The sequence below is a fragment of the Chroicocephalus ridibundus genome, chromosome 2 (genome assembly GCF_963924245.1).
Source record: "Chroicocephalus ridibundus chromosome 2, bChrRid1.1, whole genome shotgun sequence".
Taxonomy (NCBI): domain Eukaryota; kingdom Metazoa; phylum Chordata; class Aves; order Charadriiformes; family Laridae; genus Chroicocephalus; species Chroicocephalus ridibundus.
The window spans coordinates 27,773,863-27,798,653 of record NC_086285.1 but is presented as its reverse complement, the minus strand read 5'-3'; the positions used below and the strand labels follow the sequence as shown (position 1 = coordinate 27,798,653).

General features: G+C 46.4%; 1 protein-coding gene and 1 long non-coding RNA gene across 2 annotated transcripts; one reads left to right on the top strand and one right to left on the bottom strand.

Annotated features, from left to right (window-relative positions):
• Positions 1-543: 543 nt before the first annotated feature.
• On the top strand, positions 544-2,749 carry LOC134511233 (uncharacterized). The gene is made up of 2 exons (XR_010069829.1): positions 544-983; positions 1,602-2,749. It is a non-coding gene; the product is annotated as an uncharacterized LOC134511233 (long non-coding RNA).
• Positions 2,750-6,824: 4,075 nt separating this feature from the next.
• On the bottom strand, positions 6,825-20,579 carry ASB4 (ankyrin repeat and SOCS box containing 4). The gene is made up of 5 exons (XM_063324870.1): positions 20,306-20,579; positions 16,333-16,632; positions 13,206-13,696; positions 11,436-11,549; positions 6,825-9,750 (listed from the first exon to the last, which is right to left on the bottom strand). The coding sequence occupies exons 1-5, from the start codon at positions 20,577-20,579 to the stop codon at positions 9,562-9,564; spliced, it is 1,368 nt and encodes a 455-aa protein (XP_063180940.1). The 3' UTR covers positions 6,825-9,561.
• Between the last annotated feature and the right edge of the window lie 4,212 nt (positions 20,580-24,791).

Genomic DNA, 24,791 nt, shown 5'->3' with positions numbered 1-24,791 from the left:
GTGTCCAAACCCTAAATAACGTGAGGACCCGCTTCAATACGGCTGGAAGATTATTCCAGCTGTTTGGGGCTGGGAGCCTCAAAAAGCTAAGCTTGCCTCCCATAGTCAGCATAGCTCCACACACGTGGATGTGAATAGCTTGGTTTAAGCAGAGGGCAGGCTGGCAGCTAGCGCTAGATAAAAGGACACAAAACAGCGCTGTAAATAAGAAGGGAATGATTATAAACCTTAAAAATACCCTTCAGGAAATGCGTGGCTGCTGTTCAGTTGCTAGCTGCTGGCTCTTTTGTTCTGCTTACAGCTTTCTATCCCTTTTTCCCCTCTTTTTCATTTTTTTTTAAGGACAAACACTGGGTAAGCATAGAGCACAGCCTCCTCCGGTCGGGGCTGGGGCTGCGGGGAGCAGTGGTGCCCCTTGGCGTTGTTCCGGCAGCCTCTGGAGCGAGAGGCAGGGGACCCGCGGGGACAGCGTGTTCCCCGCCGCCCGCACTCGCAGCTTAAAAACATGTTTATGTCGAGTCAGCGAGAGCCGCCGGGGCCAGGCACACCACTGCTCTCCCTCCCTTTCAAGGCTGCTGGAAGGAGCAGCATCAAAGTTCAAGCCCACGTTTCAAGTCGGTTCCAGGCGCTGCCCGCAGTTTGCTCTTGCCTGCCCGGAGCCACCTACCCGCCATCTCACCCAGGTCACCTGCAAACGAAGGGGAGCCAGGGCTGCCTCTCTGCCGCTCTCCCCACCCCACGTCAGAAAGGGCAGATCTCCCTGGCAGATCTCCCTGTGCTTGAACAGGTGCCAGCGACCGGGAAGGTCTCGGTGCCATTTAATAGCAAACCCTCCCACAGTCACAGCACGACCCGGGGACAGCGGATAGCGTGTCCCGGTCAGCTGAAGAAGGAGTCCTCCTCCTTGATCTTCTCCAGGGAGAACCAACCCACTATCGAAGCTCTGGAGAGGATGGAAAAGGGACAAGGACGTTAAGGGCACAGTGAGTGTGTAGCTCAGGGAGGTCCCTGAAGCACAGGGGTGTGTGGATGCTGCGTGAGGTGCCCCAAAAGAGGGGACTGTGATGGCCACAGCACAGTGAGCCGGGTACCAGTGGAATTTCAACCAGCTGGAAAGAAAAGTAGGAGAGTCGGGTTACAGAGGCTCCGCACAGCCGTGTCAGGGTGTCTCGGATGCCTCCATCTGAAGCTTGCTAATGCCACGCGTCTGCCTGGGAGGGGGTTGTGTATCTGCCTGTTGTTAAGGTCTCCCTGGGAGTCCTCAGCTGCCCCTGAGGACAAGCGCAGGAGAAAATGTTCAGGTTTGCCCTGAACTTGCAGTAACTGTGGTGGGAAGCTGCTCTCCACGGATGGACTGCAGCCCATGCTGGTGGCTTATGAGTCCTTCGTGCCAGGGACAGGACTTTGGATGTGCCTGGGCAGGGGACGAGCACACAGAAATGTTGACTGTGACCAAATGGAGTCTTGTATTCAAAATAACATTTTCGGCTTCAAGTATCACAAGCCACAGTTCACAGCCCTCAAAATGCTGATTCTCGTTGTTAAATAAACAATGTTTAATCTTTTTGGTTTACGTTGGGCTTGTTTTTTCCTTTTTCTAGTTTGCTGTTGAACTTCACCTCCGGATGTCTGTAACCACTCTCCCAGGATTATTGAGACATTCAGTTTTCACCACGTGAAAATCTACAATACCGCTTCTAATTCTAATGCCAATTCCCCGCTTTCTCCCTCACTTCTTCCCCACCAGCGCCGCCCGGATTGGCTGAGCTCCTACATCTCCCCTGCACAGCTCCCTGCCACATCTGCCCGTTTCCACCCACCCAGGCTCAACTGGCTTGGCCGGGGCAGGGTGTAACCACTGCTCCAGCACCACAAAAAGAAGCTGCCCGAGATAAATGGCTTCATGCTGATAAACCTCACATCTCTAGAAGGTCCTGGGTGTCATAAGAAGCCAAGGTGGCTGGCTTGTACTTCCTCCCACACCACTGGAAGATGCAGAATTTGATTTTATTTTCTGCTGGTGCTGAGCGAGGCAAGGCACACCGCCTGCCCCACAAAACCCATCCAGCATTTGGGTTTCAACAACGAGTGAGGGGCATTTGACTGGAGACCTTGTTTCAGCAGGCTGGGGAAATGGTTGCTGCGGGTTAGGAAATCCAGAGGAGGTGGAGGGTGGCACAAACCCACAGAACCGCAGGGGAGCAGAGAGGGGTAGCAGCTCTGGTGATGTGATGGAGTAGCAGTGGGGATCAGGCACTGTGTTATGTGCCAGAGGCTGCGCAGCCGGGGAGGGGAGGACACACCGCTCTCTCCCATCTGTATCCTCAGAATAATCCTGCCACCCAGCGTGGCACAGCCCCAGGCAGCTGGTCCTAGGCACCTTTGCTGGATACTCCACTCACTCTCCCAAGCCGAGCACCTGAGTGGCCGAGCACACATCCAGAAAAAACATTGAAATAATATGCATACATTATTATAAACAACAGGACTGGGAAGAACTAAAAGTTCCTGTGTTAAACCCTCCAAATTATTCCTAAATTAATCCGGCAAAAATAGTAAGGCCATCAGGTCTCAGTTTAAGACTGGAATGCTACATATTCAGCAGGTCACACCAGGCTTGATTGCATTAGAGACCTTTAAGATCAGGGCAATGCTGTGGTACGTACTGTTCTCCATCTACCCAACAGCTACAAATTACACCGTCAGTGTATTGACATATTAAAAAACAGATGTTACATATAAAAATGTATTACTACTTCTCTTTCCAGCTGGTCGAAGCTCCATTAGTTGACTTTGTTCGTGGCTTGTTGCTCTGTCTGTGTGCAGGTGCCTGGGCAACTCATTTCAGATTATTTTTAACTGGGAAAAACTCCCTTCACTGTATCAAAAAAATCATCCCAAACAAAACCTAGCAAAAACCACTATAAGGTGGGAAAGAAAGAAAGAAATCAATGAAATTCTGTGGATTTATGATGGAGGAAAGGGCAGGGCTGCAGGAGAAACGTACCCAGATGACAAACTGGGGTCCAGATTTCCGGCAAGGTATGGTTCAGAGCTGGTGGCACAAAGAGGGGTGCTCACCACTGACACAGGCAGATAATGTGCCCCTGTGATCAGGGCAGCCACACACCTTCTCCCCAGCAGTGAACTCGGAAACAGCAGGATAGACTCACCAAAGGGTTGGCTCAACTTTGGGAGGTAGATGTAATTCAATGGGCTTCGCCGCAACTGGGTCTTCAGGGTCAGTTTTACTCTGCGTGGGTGTTAAAATACCTACATTGCTTTTTGCCATGAAAGGGCTTTGCCCTGACCGCAGGGATGCCTCTTGGCCTGTGCTCTCCAGCACGCTGTGTGCTTGCAGTCAGCCCAGGCGCTGCCCTGCCCTTCGGCAATGCCTGCCTTTCCGTACTGCGTGAACCGATCCACAGGTATTTATAGGGCACACAATTCTGTCCCCTCCTGTATAGTGCCTTATAATAAAGTAGAGTTTCTGCGAGTATTGCTGCTCTTTTCCTGCGCCTTCTTCCTCAGACCTGAGCAGTTATTTATTCTTATTCCCTGACCAACTAGTGGGTTTTGTAGGGTTATCAGGAATAGGTAAACATCCCTATTCTTGACCAGAGTTGTCTGGATTCAACCCCTTTTCCCTCCCACAAATAGCCAGCAAGCTGATGGCTAATACTGAGGCAGCGCAACTCCCCAGTGACAGTTACTAATGACTAACTCAGTGCTAATTGCAGTAACAATAGCCTAAGCAGACACAGCACTTGCACTGTTATGAGGCTAAAATGTGGTGCGATTCTGGCACTAGGCAAAAGGCTGATGCCAGCATCCCTACCCAGCCCCAGCTTGAAGGAACAGAATGGAATGGTTCATCCGTGGTGTAAAAATCATCACGTGCCCAGCCGTCCTTGTTTCAAATGCTTTAATTGCAGTTCAGCAGCACTCCATAGGGCGCCCGTGCAAGGTAAAGGGCAACACGCAGATGCCACATGCTAAGAAAATGTTAACTGTGTATTAAAATCAAGCAGGTCATTGGAATGCGTAACATCCATCGTCACCTTTCCACTTTGTGTCTTATGCAGCTTAAGATGCATTTGGAGAAATAGTCTGAAACAAATTTCTGAGCAGCCAACCAATTTCGTCTGACAGTTGCTGCATGTAGCAATCTTTTCTGAGCCACTCGTCTGCCGTACCAGAGGTCCCTGCCGTTCTACAAATAGAGACTGCGGTAGATCTTTACACTACTTTAATATAATTCTTGGGGAGGTTAAGGTGTCAGACGCTAGCTAGGCTTTGGCATCTCTGCTAATAGCACGTTCTGCACTGTCATTTAGTAGAAGAGCAAACCCTAGGGAGTAGAGGGGAATTCTACTGCCATACACTGAAAGTAAATGGAAATATTGCTGTGTCTGACCCATCTGTATCTTGTAGCATTTCAGAAAAGCAGCAGCAGCAGCCCTTCAAGAGCCCTGCAAACCTTCCAGTGCACTGAAAAGCTGGCATGCCTCTTCGGCTTCTCAGAGTCTAATAAAGGTATATAATAGCATAGGCCACCCCAGACTGTTTCAATCTTCCTTCCAATCTTAAAGACTGAACTCTTGTATGTTTAATTTAAAGGTATTTTTCCCTTGAGCAAAATATGCTGCCAAAAGCATTAGCGCATTTTCAAAGGGCATTCCTCAAACACGAATGAGTTGAGCCCCTGTGATCATTTTAATTGATCCAGCAGTGCTTGCAGCTAAAAGTAAAGCTGCCGCCTTTCATGGCAGACCAGACCTTTTCCCCTGTCCCCTACTATTTGTGTTCCTGACATTTTACGAAAGTAGTCGTCAGTCTTGCTCAGTCTGGGAGATTTGTATAAATTCATGATCACAGCAGCTAACTTGATTCTGTCACAACTGGTGTATAGTCTGTAAGACATTGCCCTATGGAAAGAAGAGAAATGGTTTTTCAAGATGGTAAGTGGTTTTGAATAAGTAAAAGTTCATCGAAGCCAAAGCACGCGAATTTATTGGTTTCAGCTCTGATACCCTGATTTGGGTTGGAAAAACTCCGATTGAAACCAGATCAAAGATTTTGGCTGGGATATCCCTGCAAGTCTCCTCACACATGCACACCCCTGCTGATGCACACACATGCCAACGCGCACACAGACCCACACAGAGCTGCCAGATTCGAAACGGGCGTTTCAACACCATTCTGCTTTTGTGTAGCTAGGAGTTTTGGTCCAAAACCTTACAAGATGATGCAGACAGCCTCATCATCCTCCACGCAGCCCTAGTGACAAGTGCCATATAACAGCATGAAAAGGGGCACGGGCAACCCATCCCCTTCCTCTGCTGGCTTTTCAAATGCTAAGGGCAGAAAGACACGGAGATCCTGGCTGCCTGTGCCAGGTGGCCCCAATATTTTGTTCCGGGCTTTCAACCTTTTCCTCTTTATAATGCAAACTCATCTTAATGCAGTTCATTATGAGAGGAGCAAGGGATATGGAACCAGCATCCCCTTGTGCTGAGGGTCCTGAGGCTGAATATTGCTGCCATTCGGCCAAGCAATAGGGTCTCATCAGGGAGTTTGTTTTTGGAGTAGAGGTGGGTGACATTGACTGTTGAGTATAATCTTAAAATACCAGTAATGAGCACATGAACAAAAACCTGTATCATGCTCTAGGACCAGTCTGTATGCAGACAGTTGTCGATACTTATCCAAAGGCACCTTTGTGGACAGAAGACCTACTTATCACATCTCTAAGCCTTGTGCAACCCTTATGGTCTTGATACCACTGCACAAAGTAGGAGGCAGCTGAGAATACATCCTTCCCCTCCTGCCACCAGCAGCACTGGGAATCTGGCTGTCTCAAAGACGAGTGGTGAAGGTTTTAAACACATGTTCGCTGGAGGCTGAGCAGAAACTGGTCAACATTTACTGCTTCCCCTTCCAATGTCCTGAACTGCTGCTTTGCAGTCTCTGGCTCCTCTTCTTGGCATTAGGCAGACAGGACAAGCAGCAGTGTTGGAGACCTGAGCCAGCCGTGCTCTTCTGGGCTCGTTGTCCCAGTATCTAAAGGCCAACCAAATATGAATAGACATTTAAAGGTTTTGCAGGAAAATACAGTCCTGAGCACCGTTAGACTTCAATTTCACCTACGCTCACCTACAAATTCACCTACATACTCTCCATGGATAAATTATTGCAGTTTTGAATCAAGCTGGATCCAATCAGACATCAGGGGCTAAATTTAAAATTATTTCAAGAGCACTTTACAAAGAGGATGTCCATATCTCCACGAACAGATGAATTATGGGTCTTCACTGGCCCACAAAAACATGCAGAGTGTCTCTATAATATTCCTAGATGGGATAGCTTCTTTTTTCAATAATGCATGTAGCTTAAGAACATCTTTTCATATGCATCTCTTAAAAAGCATAAGGACCGAAAAATGTAATCTGGTTGTTGTCCACTGAGACGTCATTAAGGGAGCTGTGGGAAATGGCTGCCAATGAGAAGGATAGTTGCCTGTCTGTGCTTTAAATATTCTAATAGGCTGCGAAATGCAGTGGAAAGGTCTCAAACACGGCTACATCTCTACTAAGAATCCAAATGGCAAAAAGCAACTCATTTCGCAGAAGACACCAAACAACCCTGAAAACAATTTTCTGTCATGTTAGGTCATGACTAGGTTCAAACTTGCAGTGTAGGGGTGACAACTCGGTCTGTCGTTATTTCCACCTGCAGCCATCCAAGCTGTTGCAGCTTTGAAAATGTAAAAGCATGATCAGGAATTATGTGACAGTACGAAATTTCAAGGCACCTACACCAAGTCAGAATAATAAGACTATGCATCCCATAAATTTAATAAATGATGAGCTTATTATCAGATCCCCCCATGCCTCCCATGAGCAACTCCCTCCGGTGTGTAGGAATAGAGTACAGTGAGAGAAAAAAAAACCCAAAGAAATGCTAAAAGGTAACAAATAATAAGGTTTGCTTACTGTTGGTCTTTCAAACTCCAACAAGAGAAGCAATTAAAGTGCATCAATCAGGTCTTTTTTCCGTGATAGGGATGTTCTCCAGTGTTTTTTAACAGCTTGCAAATTCCTATGACTATAATCAGCCTGATCCCACTGTGCTCCCTGTCAGATACCACAATGGCTGTAATCTGGCACCTGCTTGGTACAAAGCTTGGAAGTGAGGCTGGGTGCCCACAGAATAAAAATTAAGCGTGTTCGCTGCAGAGGGGGAGGATCAGAGGGAATTTAGGAACATTGGTGACAGCCTTTTTTATTTCTCTCTCAGCAAGAGAGTCCTGACTACGACAGGTCAAAAAATGCTGCTATTGTTCTGCCTTAAACCTCCCTCTTCCAGATGCAGAATTTCACTTCCAGAAGCAGCCAGCTTGGGGATGTGTTCCCGATAAAATCAGCTACCTCCATCTGTCTGTCTCTTCTGGACTATCCAGCTTGCCCCATTGGCAGGCTGTTCAGAGAGCAACAAACATTTTCTTGCCTGGACCAGTTTGCAAATCCTCCTCCTCATGCCTGACTTACATACATAAGTTGCCTAGAAAAGCACTGGGTTCAGATAACCTAAGCTTTCTCTGTCCTTCCAAATTCCCTGGTTTTCCTCAGTGGATCCCATCAACCTGGAACTGTCTCAAGCGGATTTTTCTGTCGACAAATTGCCCCAGATCCTGATAATTCTCCTCTGTAAACTGCTGTAGTGTCTCTGATTGATAGAAATATCTCTGCAACTCTGCAGGAATCTTTCAGCAGTTTAGTAAAGCACAGGGATCTATATTACAACTTCTTTCGTATGAGAAAGCATTTTCTCATGGTCTCTATTGTCCCCGAAATTCTCCACTGGCACTGGAAACTGTTAAATAGCAATCTACATTGCTGTCTAGCTAAACATAAACAGAGCTATGAATTGGATTCTCTCCTAACACAGCGCACGGGCTTTGATTAATGAAAACTGAGATGAAAAGGGAGCAAAGTGATTTACAACACTAAACAATCTGCGCATTTCTTCAAGCGCTGTTATTGTCACTTTGCGAGACACAGAGGCACTGAACAGCTTGGCTGCTCCGGTCTGGCTGGGAAGGGCCTAACATGCACTGGGCTCTCTTGTAAAAACACAATAATAATAATGATAAGGACCGAAAGCTTCACAGCCAGAAATGCAATGAGAAGTCAGGAACGACTGGCTCCCAATGGTGGGCATAGCTCACCTTCCCTTTTAACAGAGCCTGGAGTTGTCCTGGTCCAAAAAAAAAAGTGGAACACCCCAAATGGATTGCATCAATTTAAAAAAAGGGAAGAAAAACGGGTTTTATCTGTAGGTCGCATCACACACTTGCCCTTGCTGTGGGATGCTCAGTGAGTGAACTGCCTCTGCCCCGTGTTTCATCCTCCTGAACTAGAGGCAGCAGCTCAGTCAGGAGATTAGGTTCCCTGTGAGCAGGGAAACCAGCGCTGGCAGGTCCAAAAGTAGAGGGACTCTAAATCAGGGGGACAGGCAGGTGTGTAACAGCACAGCCACCACATCTTCATCTTGGAAACACCTTTCGGTTATGGTGGGATTCCTCTCATGTGCACTTAGCGGCCAAAAACTGAGGTGTATAGTCCATGGTAGCAGGCTAGGCTCCTTTTGTAGCCAATAGAGAGAAGGGTTCATGTTCTTCCCAGATCCCATCCTACACCATCCCGAGGGATCTATGGATGGGTATAAGTACAGCTTATAAGTACAGTACACTTATAAGTGCAGGTTACAGGGACAAGTCCATTCTACCTGCATTTCTCAACACCAGGACATGACATTGCCATTGGTCACACTGAGAGCAGAAACAGAGACAGCATCTGCTAAAAGCTACCTGGGCATGAACAGCAACGTACAGACATTTCAGTGCTGCGGATTCCAATATTGTGACTGACAATGGAAAAAATTCTTACAATTAAAAAGGATATTATTATGACAAAGCTTTATAAGATACAGAGAGGTGTAGCGAACAGTGAACTAAAATTGAGTTGAGAGTCAATCTGCAGGAAAACCTGGAAACTACTGAAATCCTGTCTGTGGTCATGATTCAAAGCAGTTCACCCATTTCTTTCTGGGAAAGCATTTCTGTGACGCTAATAAATGTCCTATTTTCTGACGGTATCCTTTCTTTTACTCCCAAAATGACAGACAGCTGAAGAAAATGACAGTGGAACAGTATCAAAGGTTGTTCAGATTGAATCTAACGCTATCTAGCAGGCAGTGGAATAAATACGAAAGGCAGCAGCAGCATTTAAGCCAGGCTGAACAAAGCAGAGAAGTATGTGCCCCTGTGTTTGTTTGGGGGGGTTGTTATTTTTTTTCGCGGGGGGGGGGGGGGCCCTTTCCAGTTCTGTCTCCCCCAGCGCGACCCGCAGCCTGCAGCTGCGATTCCTCACTGCATGGAAGGACAGTGGCTCCGAGAAGAGCCGGTAAATCCCATTTGGATCATGCCTGGATCTCCAGCACCCCACAGAGGCATGCGGATCCAGGAAGGGAGACGCTTGGGGCCAGCTCTGCTGCGGCTCAGTAGATGATTCCTTCTGGTTCCAGCAGCAAGTACTTCTTCATGGACGGGGGGATGGAGAGCAAAGGGACTCCTCGGTGGCACCTTTCTGACAGTATTGCCCGAATAGCACATCTGCATAAATGCATGAGCGACCGCGGTGAATTGCTGCACACGGTGAACAACGAGTCATAGAAAACCTGGTGCCGCTGTAAAAAAAAAAACAACCACAAGTGTGTTTTAGGGCAATAAGGCTGTTTCCCTTCCCTCCTTTTCCCCTGCCCACAATGCAGAACAAGGTAAAAAGCAGCGACAGCCATCCTGGGAGGCACATCAAGCACCAGGGGCTTGGTTTAGCCAAACGCCTGCATGAAATTCTTACACTTGCCTCAAATATTTAGTGTTAAGAAGATTAAAGATCACGAGGAAATCTTTCGGCTTGGTATGTCTTATATCCATCGGTTTGAGGTGGGGGGTTCCTCCGTGGTGTTAGTGCTGATCCAGCCCAGGGTCAGTGCACGTGGGCGAGTTCATCCCCTAAACCTCAGCGTGGGGCAGAACGATGCCGGCGTGACCCGCCAGCTCCCCGCGGCAAACTACCTTTGGTCTTACTCGTCACCCTGGTGGCCTTTGGGAATAAATACAATTGCATCCCCACGAGAAAAAAAAAAAAGTGCAGATGCTTACAAATGATTTCGAAATAAAAGAAGCAAATGTGTGCGCCTACGTATGACTTGACCTTATTTTATAGTCTTGCTACTTGACAGACCTGGTTGCACATATTTTCAGGTGCACTTTATGTATGGAAAAGTATGGATTTCTGTCAACAAAAATTTTTGTTCGATTTCATGTCAAATTCAGCAAATAGCTTTGGCAACAAAAATGAAAATCTCAACAAAAAAAATAGAGCAACTGTGGATTTTTCCAAATTAGAATTGGAAGAAATTTATTATTATAATAATAAATCAGAAAGCAAGATTATTATCTTTCCCCAGAAGAGTAACTATTATTATTAGAAATATTATTTCTAACAGAAAATTATTATTATTATTATTACTTATTATTATTATTAAGGTGAAAAATGACCTTTAACTTTTAATTTTTTGTTCACCCAAAATGATTTCTTTTAATTTTTACTGAACATATCTGACCCCAAAAAAGTCTCACAGTTCCTCAGGCTGTATAACTCTGCGTTATAATAAGGATGGAGTTACCTAAATATCACCGATAATGTATAGCACATATTGATGCACTTAATTTCAGCACTGATTTGAAGATTTTGAAAAAGCCCGGGATTAAGAAAAAACTAGGTTTAAACTAGAATATTGGGACTATGAGGATTTCTGAATTAAAGGGATAATCATGTCAAAGCATGTGGTTTGCCCCACAGTTTTGCCTTTTGACAACAACTTCTTCACTTCGATGTCTTATTTTTAATTTAAATTGTCCCTTGCATTTGCAGCTAACCAGTCCTGCTCACAGAAACCCAACCTGTGCGGCAGAACCTAAAGATACATAGTCATACCCGTGTAACATGGTACTTTTAAAACATTTGCTGACTTTAATAAAATATAAATACACATATTGACAGATCCGAAGAAGCATCAATGACAGCCAGAATCTTTGCACTTGCTGAGTGCAGGGACAGCTGAGCTGCAGCACCCCTGACAGGGAGTGCTCCAAAGGATAATGTTGCAATGAATATTTCTCAAAAATACGTCTTTTGTCAGTGAGGGATATGCTTTTGTCAAGGGAGTGATATTAAACGGGGAAGTCCCAAATCTTCTGAGATGTTCTCCTTTTTCAAAGGCGTTCTCACTTTTCTGTGGCCGGGTATGGAGGATGCACATAATGAGCTGGGATTTTACTCAGCTACAACTCATTAAGAGCTTACCTCAAAGACGTCGTCAGGTATGGCCGCTTTCCACTTGGATGTTGATTTGATGTGTTCGTAGGTGTTGATGACAATCTCCACAGCTCTGGGGTGGGAATGACAGGCTTGTAGCACCTGCAGGCAGGATGCACAGAGGTCATGAGTACCACCAAGCTGCTGGGGCTAGCCTGGGTGCTTGGCACGGTGCAGCGGCGTACTGAGATGGACACAGCCAAAGAATTACAAGAGGATAAGGTTGGAGCTGTAAAAGACACAAGCTATGTCTACGGTGCTCAGTGCAACCTGCAGCAAGAAACCCCAGGCTAGCCCCCAGTGGAGGTGTGCACACCCCAGTTTAACTCCGTACAGAAATACTGGCTTAGACCTCCAGATGGGGGCAGGTGATGAGGGTAGCTTATCACCTGAATCTGGAGATAACTTGTTCATAACTAGGTTGAGTGACTCGACACCAGGCAAAGCCATGCACAAACTCCTTGCTCTAGGTCATGCAGCGCAGGAATGGAAAAAATCCCATCATATCAGTCAAAAATGCATTGTTAATTTAAAGAAAGACTGGGAGATAACACATCTCAGAAGTAAGACTTTCAAGCCAGGCAAGGCCCCTGAAAAAACTGCTCTGCCCAGTAACTTTGGCTCAGTAGAAAAAAAACCCCAAATCTACTGCATGTGTGGAATAACAGTTGACATTCTCACCATATGATGCACAGTTCTGTCCCACACAGTAGCCAGGCTTGCAAAACAAAACTGCAGCACATGCCTCTGGGATAAATATCATCCTACGTATTTTGCCGATGGCAAATGATGGTTTGGAAGGGAGACCCGCTCCATGCAACAGTAGAGAGGGGGAGGCAGGAAGAGCAGACCTCAGACCTGGCTCTCAAACGTGCTGTAGGAACCTAAGTGTTGTTCTGTTACAGACAGGGCCAGCTCATCCTGGGCTCAAGAGGGCATAACCAAAAGTTTGGCATTTTATTCAAAGTCTTCTGGTCGCTTGGCTAGTTAAAACTTTACATATACAGTGGAGGAGCTGCAAAATGTTGCTCAGGGCACTGGATGAGAGAGAATGAGTCCTGATTACAGAGAGCTTATTAGTTGCCTGATATAAGAAGTCTGTCGGCTACTTCTGTCAGTGCCTTGGGCTTTGCAGACGTTTAGAAATACTTTGGGAGGGATCCTGCAATTATTTTTCTTTTTTTTTTTCTCTTTTTTTTCATCAACTGTGAGCCCAGGCCCAGCATTTCCCCTTAGTTTATCACATTTCCTGGGGATGAGCCTAAGTTTTACTGAGATCCATTTCATTTTGAATAGATTTGAATAGATTTTTAAAGGCCAGAAGCGACAAACTGAATCAACTGCTCTGATCTCCAGTCTTTGATAGAGGCCATGAAATACTCATTTTGTATAACCCAGGTAAGCCTGTGTGGAGCCAGGTTTGAAAAAGAGATGTAGGTTTTCTGAAGTAAGAAAGCGAATCAGCTCTGAAAAATTAGGCTCGAACCAGCATTTAGAGTTCGGGGTTTCAGGTTGGTTAAGAACAAAAACGGGATCTGGGTCTGGCTTCTGTCATTAGCAACCGTAACTTCACTTCAGTTAAATGATACCACTCTTACAACAGGTTGTCTCACAAGGTTTGGGGCACTCTGGGCCTACAGTTTACAAGACCCTAGCAAATCCAGATACCACCAAACCCTGAAGTTTGGATCTCTCATCCCATCCCTGTTCAAGGCATCACCTCTCTCCATATCCCTACTGTACAAAGCCATCATTAACCTTGTGGAACTGCAGAGGATATATCCTAGCCGCTCCATGATTCAGCAGCAGCTGGTAGCAGATGTCAGGCTGGGCAGCTGGCCGCACAGATGTCACTTTTATGATATACTGTAAGGGTGCACAGCCATTGACATCCATGATGTTTGCTTCTGCTCCTGCCTCCAGCAGCATATGCAGCAGGACGTGGTCGCAGTTCCAGGCAGCTTTGTGGAGCGGTGATTTGAAATCCTCATCGCGAGTGTTCACGTCAGCTTTATAGTCTAAGAGCATCCGACAGATGAGATGGTGATCCTGGCTGTAGATCTGATCCTTATAGTGAAGGGCCCAATAGGCTGCACAGGCCAGGGGAGTCTCCATGTAGGCGTTGAGAGCATCAATGTGCGCTCCTTGCTCCACGTAAAAGGCCACGAGCTCCGGGATACCCAAACGCGCAGCGGCGTGCAGAGGAGTCTCCTCATCTTGGTTGTTTGTTTTTATGTTCACATTTGCTCCTGCCAAAGAAAGGCGATGGGAGAAAATGAAGACATTTGGGAGAAATGAGAATGACCTGGTTCAGCCATCTCCCTGCTTGAGCCCTGCTACTCAAGGAAAAGGAGAGAGTGGGCAACTGGCTTGAAATATGCACGTGGAAATGCAAATAGCTAGGGACATGGATTCTGCATTTCTTAAGCCTCCAGGAAACCTTTTGAAACTTCACATTCTTGGATCCAGCTTCAGATGCGACCGCTTGACCCTAAGCTGACAGAAGGCCTTATCTGAACACTCGATTTTGGAGCAGCATGCAGGTCCAAATCTCTGGGTAAAAGGCTTTTGCCTATAAATTAAGAACTGAAGGAAAAAGGAGAGCTTTACTCCCGCTCTGGAGAACGGCACTGCCCAAACCTATACCCTGGGAACGCTCCCTGCAGCACCCCATTAACTGCGAGCCTGGGAGAAAGGACATTTTACGACAGACCCATAGGTGATGTTAAAAAGAAAACGACAACAAACCATAGCCAAAGTCCCCAGCTGAGGGTCTGCATCCTGTTTTCGAGCTGTTAAGGGGACGGGTACGGCTGCTGCTGTTGTGTCGAGCGGCGGCGGCAGCTGAAGCAACAGCACCATCTACTGAGGAGCGAAGCGGGGACCCGGCTCCCCCCCAGCCCTTCCCCATCGCTTGCAGGCTGCAGCCCGACCTGCCGGCTGCCTTCCCGCTTTTCCAGCTCGAAGGAAGTGCAAATGCCTGCAGGAATAACGCTGAAGGCTGCTCGTGAGAAAAGAGGGAAGGTTGGCAAGACCCAGAGCAAAGCAGAACCCTGAAAGGGCAGCAGGATGGAGGGGCAAGGGGGCTGCTTCCAGAGATGGAAGGGTGCTGATGTCGACGGCCACAGGGTGGACAAGGGCCCCTTGAACCTGGGGACTTGCCAAACTGTCAATGAATTACTCATGCAAGACCCGGTGGCCACCCCTCTTCTCTCTAGACTCTTCCCTTACGTGGCCAAACTTACGCTAAGACTGAGGTGTAAGGACTGGGAGGCAGGAAGAGGAGTCAAAAATTACCTCTGGGCTGGAAAACCTGAGTGCTAATGCTGTTAAGCTGTGCTGAGTGTTAATCATGTTAGATGTCCACGACAGCATCAGCAATCTAAGTTTGGAGGTGGTAAAGGAACATGGGATCAGTTTTGCTCGGCTGGCAGGTTGCCCAAACCAGAAGTGGTTAAACTGCGTTTACCTGAATTGACCCAGTGTGACACCTTGGAGTGGAGATGGCAGGGTGGGAGACATGTCTTGGAAACTTTGGTGCAGGGACATTAACCAAATCCCTGGTTTCGGCTGCTGGGTGGTGCTGCTATGTGTATGTACACACCTGCCACATTTTGCTCCAGACCTTTCCCATTTTGTTTGGAGTCTCGAGGTTTAGCTCATATGGAGAATTGAGTTTACCGAGTGCTTTGGAACGAAGAGTGACTTGTAAAGTATTATTATTCTGTTGCTGGTGGGTGAGTGGAGAAAGCCTACAGAATACATCCTTTCATTTGCATTCATCCTGTGCAACATTTTATAAGACTACGTTTGACTTTTAAGCTTTTCCATGGTAGCGAATTCAGCTCCTGCTGTCAGGACTGTTTGCTTTGGGCAGGATACAACTGGCAGCATTTCTTTCATTTATTTTCCTTTCAACTCAACAAAATAATATATATTTTCCAGCAGAAGAAAAGCGATGTGGTTATTCATTTGGGACTGCAGATTGCCTTGCCCACAAAGCATACTTGGGCTCTGCATCTCAAGGAAAGCCTTCAATAACAACACAAGTAGCAAAAAAAAACAACCCCAAAGCATTTGTATTTGCCACGGCACAGTGTGATAAATAGGAGAATCTGCCTGTTTGCAACTTAAGACTTGCACTGCCTGACTTTGCTGTACCTTTTATGCCTGTCTTTTCCTGCGTCCTGAGTCAGCATCCATGTGTTAAGGAAATAATGTGTGACACCAATATATTCATCCAGGAATTACATCTATTCATAGCTTCATTTCTTACAGATGACCAGCAGCATAATGTATGTTACTTTGTGGAAAAAAAATATATAGGAGCATTTTCCCCGCAATCCCTACATAGATGCCTGAGTTTGGCTGCTGAAAAATGAAGAGATGGTATGAAAAACTGCACCCAGTTTTTCAAGGCCAGGTCTTAAAATACAAGTGGTTGGAAGAATTTTATGAGACCAAGAAAATTTGAACAAGAAAGAAGAGGAGGGGGGCACACTTTTACGGGAAAACATGTCAATAGTAAACTTAGATGAAGAAGACAGAAAAGAAATAGAGAAGTAGAAACCCCCTGATTCAGAGGAGTTCTTCTGCGGAGGGAGTGACTGGGCAGCGGCTGGAGGCACTGAAATGGGAAACAATCCTGGATTAAGGGACGGTGGCCAGGGAGAGGGAAGGACAGACGGGGTGAAGAACCAGAAGGGGAAAAACTTCATCTGATCAAAGAGATGGGGAAAAGATGTCTGAGATGAAGACATGGGTCAGCTTGGGTGGAAAGGAGAAATACACGTGTACTTTGACAAATTGCCTCCTAAGAGAAGCCAGAGACCATGCCCACTGTCTCTAGGGATGCCACGAGAGACTCGCCAGAGCTCTACCTTACCTCTCCAAACCAGCTGCTGGGCACAAGGCATGGAGGTTCGTGTTGTGCAGAAGTGCAAGGGCGCCTGCCCACTCATGGAAAAGCAGTTCAGCTTAGCTCCGTGGTTGCAAAGGATCTTGAGACACTCAACATTTGCCATTTCACAAGCTATGTGGATTGCAGCTTTTCCGTTGGGACGGCAGTTGATTGTAGCTTTGTGATTGAGCAGGACCAAAAGACTCTCCAGATGTCCATACATGACAGCTAGATGAAGTCCAGTTGCCCAGGATATTTTTAATTTGTAGCTAGGCAGCCAGTACCCTATACAAAGTGAAAACACGTTACCATCCTTAGCAAAGACTTTTCTTTGGACTAGCCACCTACTGAGAATAATTCAGGGGAAGGAAGGGTTAGAGTTTTGCTTTAATTTACTGTAATTTCACCAGCTACAGCTTAGTTAGTGCACATGAAGTTCTCTGAAGTGTAACTTCACTTTCATTAAGCGCTTTTTCTATGTGTGCTGAATAGCCTGCCTTTTGGAGAGGTAATTCCCACGTAGATGCACTTGGAAGGCAGCTTTTGGTTTTCTCATGACCTGTGTAGACTAAATAAAAAAAAATAAAGTATGCTCAAAGCATTTGAAATGCCACCAGCTAAAAAATATGGGGGAAATGGGATGTTCAGCCTGCCAATAGCTGAACAAAGGTGGCACTGGAATAAGAAGGCAGCATTTACTTAGGCCACTGACTTAACAGATAGCTCATCCTGCTGTTTCTGCGTGGGAGATGGCAGGATCTTGGATTGGATTCAGACCTGGATTGGATTCATTGGCTGGATTCAGACCTCCAGAGATGCATTGCACATAGATGACCCCTGGCAATGTGGCTGCAGCTGTGTGACAGACCTCCTGCCAACTACTGCCCCTGAGGAGCACGGAGGGAGGAGTTTGGATGCTGACATAAATTCGGTTGAAGAGACAAATAGAAGCAGTGACGCTTTGGCATGAAATATGTCTCCAAAATGTTTGGATTTTTCTCTGAAAATTTCACAATGATCTGGGTTTTTTTTTTACTTACAAACAGGTGTAAGACCAAATAACAGTTAAATATTTGTTCCCAAAATAGGACTACTTGCTTAATGACTGCACAGAGACAGTCTCAGAAGTGATTACTATAATCTTTTGTTTAAAAAAAGTAAGACACAATAATAATGTGCAGAAGGGTAAAAGAAGTCTAAAACCTCTTCTTTTCTCTCTCTCTCTCTCTTTTTTTTTTTTTTAGATACAGCAGTTGCATCTTAGCTAGAATGTGCCTACAAAATTAATTTTCTGGGTTTGATTTATCTGTTTCTCCTTGGATGAATGCCTGGTTGAATAGTGTTGGCATGTAAAAGACACAGAAAAAATACTAAAGATGTATGAGGTCAAATTAATTCAGACCTTCATCTTTGAATCTCTAGTTATAATAGTTTTTCAACCTTAATGTCATATAGATACAGTTTTTACAGTACTGATGTGTGTTGTATTAAACAGAAAGGAGAGGAAGGAAAGAGGGATAGAAACAAAGTGCTGATGGCAGGGAGAAACTTGGATTAAAGTTCTTCTTCCCTCCTAATTAAATTGCAAGTACATTCTGAGATAGGTGCCAGTAATGCAGTTCCTGTGTAGCAAAATGCTAGATCTCCACTGAAAGGTTACAGATATAAAATGGACAGTCATGACAGCAGCTGCACCTCCTGCTCAAGCATGGCCACCATGACTTGTTCCTCACCAATATATGCATTTATTACTACCAGCATGTGAGATGTCGGGGGTGAGAAACTGTCTACTGACCACAGCATCCACCCTAGGGCTCGATTTTGGGGACCACCAAACCCAGTCCCCAAGGAACCCATGCTGTGAATGGCAACAGCAGGCAGCCCTGAGGCACCTGAGTACCTAAGCGGCGACAGGCTCCTCTGCAGCCGCTCAGCCCTCCCTGAACGCCCTGACTATCCAGGTTACGCTGGCAACTCTGGTAAGACAACCTTTTCATCCTATGCCCCCAAACCAGGCACAAAGTAGGTGGGCTATATCCCAGAGTCCATGCATATGGCAAAGTAAGCTTCTTAAATCAGCTCCCCATCTGAATAGACATGCGGCATTCCCCCTTCTTACCGGTGAGCTGTGGAGCAGCGTTGGCTTATCCAACATGGAGCTGCGCCTCATGTTTATGGCCAGATGTGAGCCATAAATGATACATAACAGCAGAAAACTCATCCCCAAAGCCAAGCTATCACTTTATACAGCCACAGTTTCCCTGCCTGAGACCACCATTTATTTCCTTTGCCTGTGCTGCTGCAGGTGAGCTGGGCTCAGACATCCTGAGGGAGCATCTCCCATGTCCTCTGCCCAAACCCACAGACATCTCTGAGCCCAGAGGGACAGGGACCGGGCACTGAGAAGGAAGCAGATGTGGGCTCCATGGCAGGCCTCGTTCAGCTTGCCTGTTTCTTTGGGTAGAAACATGGAAAAGCCTTGGTGCATGTGAGGTCAGTGTCCTTGGGAGCTCTCAGCCTCTTTGGAAGAGAGGAAGCAAAGCCACTCTGTCACCTATGGCATTTCCTTTCCACTTCACCACTCCAGGCTATGGCAAAGCTCAGGCTGCCTGAACAGCAGGATGGTGGGGCTTAATTTTTCTCCCCTCTCCCTCCTCAAGGAAATTCCCATCTAATATCACAGATTATTCAGAATAAAAGTTAAATTTGCACTAGAGTTGATAGAATGCCTCCTGCCTTTCAGACAAAGTGAATACTCTGCTGTGATTTAGGCCATAGGATGCATTTACCTCTCCTATTTTTTGGAGAAAGGAGAGACTTCTCCAAAAGAGATGGGTTAATGCTTGCAGTCAAATGATTTACAATGAAAAATCTATGCATTAATCCTGTAGTCTCAAACCACAACCAGAATGCATCTCAGCCGGCTGAGGACAGAAAAAAAAAAAAAAAAGGTATTTTAAGATACATTCATCACTGGGTGCGTTAGTTCAGACACTGTTCCCAGGGGAAGGATGTCATGACCGCATCATCCTCACCCTAATGAAATCAAAAGAAAAGGAGCCAATCATTAAATCAGAGGAAAAGACAGAAAAGGAGAAGAGGTGGGATGTTGTCCCTTCCATCACAGAAAAAAAGGGTATTTGCTGTGCTGCTGGGACTGGAGGTGTTTATCTCCGCTTATGATTAGCTTCTGGCAAAGTCTGGTCACTACTGTTTTGTAGATACACACAAAGAGTCTGTTAGCAAGTAAGTAATGAAGTGTGTTGATTTTAACAGAGAGCAAACTTGTTCTATTGCTTTAAGTTGTAAGTTTGTGGGAACTCAGTCAGTGTCTGGCTGAGAACTGGTTCACGTTTTCTACACTCCAAAATAGATGTCTTTTCTGGTTGTGTTTTTCCAGGTGATTTTTCTGTTTTGATAAACTAGCAGATCCTCACTTTGTGTCAGTTTGAAAAATAAATCTCCTCCCGTACAGCAACATCCAAGGTCTGCAGTATTTCTTTAGCTCTTCTGAGCTAGGGAGGGTTCACTGTACTACTACTGTAAATTGAAAATGGAACAGATTTAATATTTTATGTTTCTAAATGGTCTGTACGTGTGACTGGCTATAGTCATGTATATACCACACTTAGCCTGCACGTGTCTGCTCTGGGTTTTGCACCCAAGTTCTCTGCGAGGAAATGGCAAAGGACTCCTCTCCCTGGACTCCCTTGAAGCTGCAGCAGCTGCCTCAGGAGCACGAAGGCTCAGGCTGGTCTCTGGGCTGCCCTCCACCAAGCCCGACGGGTACAGCTGATAAGCTCCCCTCCTGCAGTGACCGTGGCCATACGAACCTCCTGAGAGGTTACTGCCTATGAATCAGCTTATGCTGTAGCTTCAGAAGAGACAAAGGGCCACAGTTTCTTGAAAATCACTCAAACCCATCTACTTCCTGGCTGGTGAATGCTGCCACATTTACCTTGTTTGTAGGATGCCAGAACCAGGTTTTCATCTTCCACTTCAAACACCGTGTCCACGTCTATTTTCTTTTGGCTCAAGAGCTCCTCCAGTGTTTCAAAGTCATTGGACTTCAGGGCTTCGAGAAAAGCCTTTTTCACCAACTTTGCAGCTCCAACGCGAGTCATTCTCCCCTCTGTATTTTCTCCCTCTTTGTATGTCTCCTCCAGATCCATTTCCCAACGTATTTGTGCTGTGAAGAGGGGTACACTGAGGTCCCTATAGCACAGTTGCATGCTGAAGTTCCTGAAGACCAGAAGGTAATTTTATCACTCAGTCATGCTGATCTGCTTGTTCTATTTATATGAGGAGCATTTTAGGCATCGAAATGCCACTCTTAGATATCACCACACTCTTTTTATGAAAGCAAGGACAGAGACACCAGCAATAACACCAAAATAAGAGTTATCACCATGGGCTTTATACACATTAAGCTTCATTAACCACATGGTTACCCTCTGCTCCTGCCATACGCTTGCATTAAAAGACACTAGTCCCCGGTGTTGCTTCTCAGCCGGAGAAACACTCACATTTCCTTTCATCGTTACCATTGCTGATTTATTGACTGCAATGGGATGTGATGCCCTGCCTGCAGATGCCTTTTAACTATTCCATTGCAGAAAAAAACAATACAAAAATCCCCAAGGTACTCCTGTGTGAGGCAGCTCACTCTTCCCTAGGACAGCATTTGGAATGTTGGTCCCCCTTTCATTCCTCCAGCCACCAGGCAGGCCTCCACAAGAGACCACCTCACGCAGGGCTCACAGGCCCTGATCTGTAAAGCCCCAAGGGATCAATATGTTGATGTAGCCCAGTCTCCTGTATGATACCCTGAGCAGCAGGGTTTCCCCTAGTTTGCTCAGGGCCCACACTCAGTGCTCCTAGGAAGGAGAAATGGTGGGTTGAGGAGGCTGCAGAGCTTTACAGCCATTTTATGGGGTGGGGATCTCACACACTGCAGTGGGCATACATGTGAATTAACTCAGGGGCAAGGACAAAAGGCTGCATGGGTCCATGTGCTCTTCTCTTTCCCCTGCCCACCCTTCAGCTATACTCAGACCTTCTCCCTCACAACCCCATCATCCACTGAACACTTCCTCCCCACTCCCTTTTCCTTCTATCTTTGCCTGTCCTGCCCCTGTGTTGACAGCAGTCTGTGATGATGCAAACCCACACATGGCTAGCATGAGCTGTTGCCGTTCATCACGTAGAAGTGGTTCACACCTGCACCCACTTGGGATGATGGATGAGACCATAGCTAGAAGGAGACTATCCACCCTTAATTTAAATCACCAGGCAAAGCGGACACCACCACAACAGTGAGGAAGAAATTTTTATGTTTACCCTTCCTGGGAGTTTGGCTGCCAAGTGGATCGACAGGGAAATGTGAGCCAGGTGATTCTGGAAGTTGGAGCAGCCTCTGTGTTTGCAGGGTTTCCAGGGGCCAGGCTCCTCAGGCAGCCCCATGAGGACCTGCAGGACCCCTGTCCATGGGAACACTCACCAGTTCTCTCCTAGAGCCAGTGCTCCACAAAGATGTTACAGGACAGCAGTTCATGGAGAACTGTGAAATTTGTGAGTTCCTTCCACCTGTGTAGATAGGATACTACTTTTGGATAAAGAATGCTTTATAAAAACTACTTCCCTGAGGTACTAAACTTTGTAATAGACACAGTGAGAAGGAAAATGGCTTGCTCTGGTGCTATAGGTCCCAGGCAGCTCATATGGGTCTTTCTAGGCTTACTTAAGAGGAGAGTCATCAACAGGCTCTCTGTACCTTTACATTCCCTCCTGCAAGACTGCCTCCCTCTCACTTTGTTACTTTCAGTAGAAGATGACTCCACTTCATGCTTTAAAAAAAGTGTTAATGCTTGCCTGGCATGAGCAGAGGGACGAGACGTGAATTCCAGGTCTTACAGGCTTCTTGTTACCTGCACCTTTTTTTTGTTTTAAACCACTGTATTCCTGAAAAGTCATGGATGCACAAAGCACTGATACATAGCTGCAATCAACTGTTCACCTCAGCTACACTTTTCAATTTGAAATGGACTAGCTTTTCATCTATCATCTTTCATAAATAGTATTAGATGACACCAGGACATTCAATCTAGCTGTATACTGAAAGGATCGTGCCAGCACATCTCCGTGCTGGTCTGCTGCCTGAAGATTGAGATGCACAAGCACGTTGTTGTAACAGATTACTGCACATCTGCTGATCCATTGTGCTTGCTCTTGGTTGACAAGCAAGGTGAAGTAATTTGTGATGGCTTGGCCCACAGTGAAAGAGAAAGATGATTGAAATTACCTTACATCTGTCATGGTCCAAGAGGATGTACAGGGATGGCATCTCAGACCAGATGATGCACTACAACTCGCTCACCTTCAGCAATTTGTGTGGCCCTGCTCTGACTCCCACAGGAATTTTTCTTAATGTTAATGAGTTTAAAAGAGAGAAATATAGGTATTACAGATACCTATAGCCTTTATAGTTAGTGTTTTCCTGTAAGCTGGATTTGGGTCTAATCTTGAAAAACCTACTCGTATGAGTGCACTGCTGGTTTTAGTACAATTACATACAAGAACAAGGAAATGGTTTTATGTTTTACATCGACAATCACAAAAAATTAGATTGGCTTTCTAAAGCATGACGTAAGAATTTTTATTAATTTGCCTGAAGTATAGTCAAAAATAAATTTAAGAATAAAAAGGACCAGTTTTTACTATGTATCTAAATTTTTGCCATCCATGTAATTTCCTACAGACTTCTCCCCCATCGTACCACAAGGTGGCAGTTTGATTTTGAAAGTCAAAACTGATGTCACCCAAGCCCCAAGGCTGCCAAATATTCTGAACATCTCACCGTGAAACAATAGCTCGTCACTTGTTTAATATAAATAAAAATACTAGTATTTACAATACTTACAGGTTAGACTTGAGGCCACTGGGATGGGCACTGTGCACTCACATGCTGTATCCACTAAGAAAACCTGGTTTCCGCATTTGGGATCGATTGTCTAAATTACGGAGCTAACACAAAGGCATGTTTTTGCTGGGGAGACATCTCCTGTCCCCAAGCTTTCCTTCTGCTCCACACAGTGCCACACAACACGCTCCTGTTCACAGGACAAGTCACAGACACATAAACGGGCTGGATCTGCCCCTCATACGTGGTTACAGCAGGTCAGAAGGACCAGGTGTGAAGGGGCACAGTGAGCAAGAGAAGAGCAGAAAACACCCCTGGGGTGCACACTGCTTTCTGCTTCAGGTGATGGAACAGTCATCTGGGACAGTCATCCCTGGCTTCAGATGGGCTGTTGAGGACGCTCTCCATCAGGGTTATCACAGGCTTGTTCCAAGGCCCACTGACGTCAAGGGAAGTCTTTCCACTGATTCCAGTGGGCCATGTCCTTTATTAGGTTGGGCAGCAAACAGCAGAGGTGCCTGGAGGTGAGTTCACAAACACCATCAGGGTGGTGGTACGAGAAGGATGGTTGGCGACACAGAAGCATGTATGAAAATAAGAGTTGTGACTGCTCACAGAAAACAAAAGACAGCCTTAAGGAGAAAACGAGAAAAAAGATATGCTGGCAGGCTGTGCGGAGTGTGTCCCCTGAGGAGCCAGGGCCCCTCCACTGGCACTTGCTGATGCAGAGCAATAATCTATTGGCAGCTACAAAACTCACGGCACCGCCGGGAACAGCTCAAGCAGAGTTTGGGAGGTGAAAAACAGCATCCTGAACTCTATGCCGGGGCAGGCAGAAAGCCAGGAAAAGGAGAAATGCTCCAAAAGAATGGCGGTGACGCAACCCGAGCGCCAGAGGAGTTGTTCCTAGCTGCAATAGAGAAAAGCCCGTCGGCTCCCTGCCAGCAGCAGCCCTGTCCCAAAGGCAGCACCGGTGGGGATGGGGACAGAGAGTAGTAGTAGATGCAGGGTGACATACCTGCAGCTTTAGTGGGGTTGTTACAAGTCTTCTCCCCCCTGCTTACAGAGGGGACCTCGAAACGTTGCCTGCAAGCTCCAGCTCCGAGCCTTGCAGCGGCGGATGGGCTCGCTTGGCTAGCGAGGCTGCGGCTCTGCCTTTACTTTGTCTCGGCAGGTGGCTGGTAAAGCGGGTTGTAGTAACGCAGCCCCCGTGAGGAGCAGTCCACCCGGCTCTGAAGCCTTACGTCTTAAGGAGGAAAATGTACTGAACATCAGATCTGCGGGCCTGAGGCAAAAAAACCCCCAGATCCTTGAGTTAATCCCACCCTTTCGTCTCTTCTGAACAGTGCATGCTTGTAAAAATACTGTTGCAGCAGCGATGGCAATCCCCTCGCTTTGCTGCGGCCCGTACAGCATCTGCAGCATCAGGCCAAGCCGGCCACGCTGCGGGCAGCGCTGCCTCGTGTGTCCCTTGGGTTGCCAAGTATAGCCCTTCTCTCTTCTTGACGGCTCTCGGTTCCCAAGC

Excerpts from the sequence above, each read along its gene's own strand:
- ASB4 (XM_063324870.1), bottom strand. The coding sequence starts at position 20,579 with ATGCAACTGTGCTATAGGGACCTCAGTGTACCCCTCTTCACAGCACAA. Across the intron at positions 16,633-20,305 it reads TCTGGCATCCTACAAACAAG|GGTACTGGCTGCCTAGCTAC; the intron begins GTAAATGTGGCA and ends CACTTTGTATAG. Across the intron at positions 11,550-13,205 it reads ATCCTCTGCAGTTCCACAAG|GTGCTACAAGCCTGTCATTC; the intron begins GTTAATGATGGC and ends TCCTGCCTGCAG.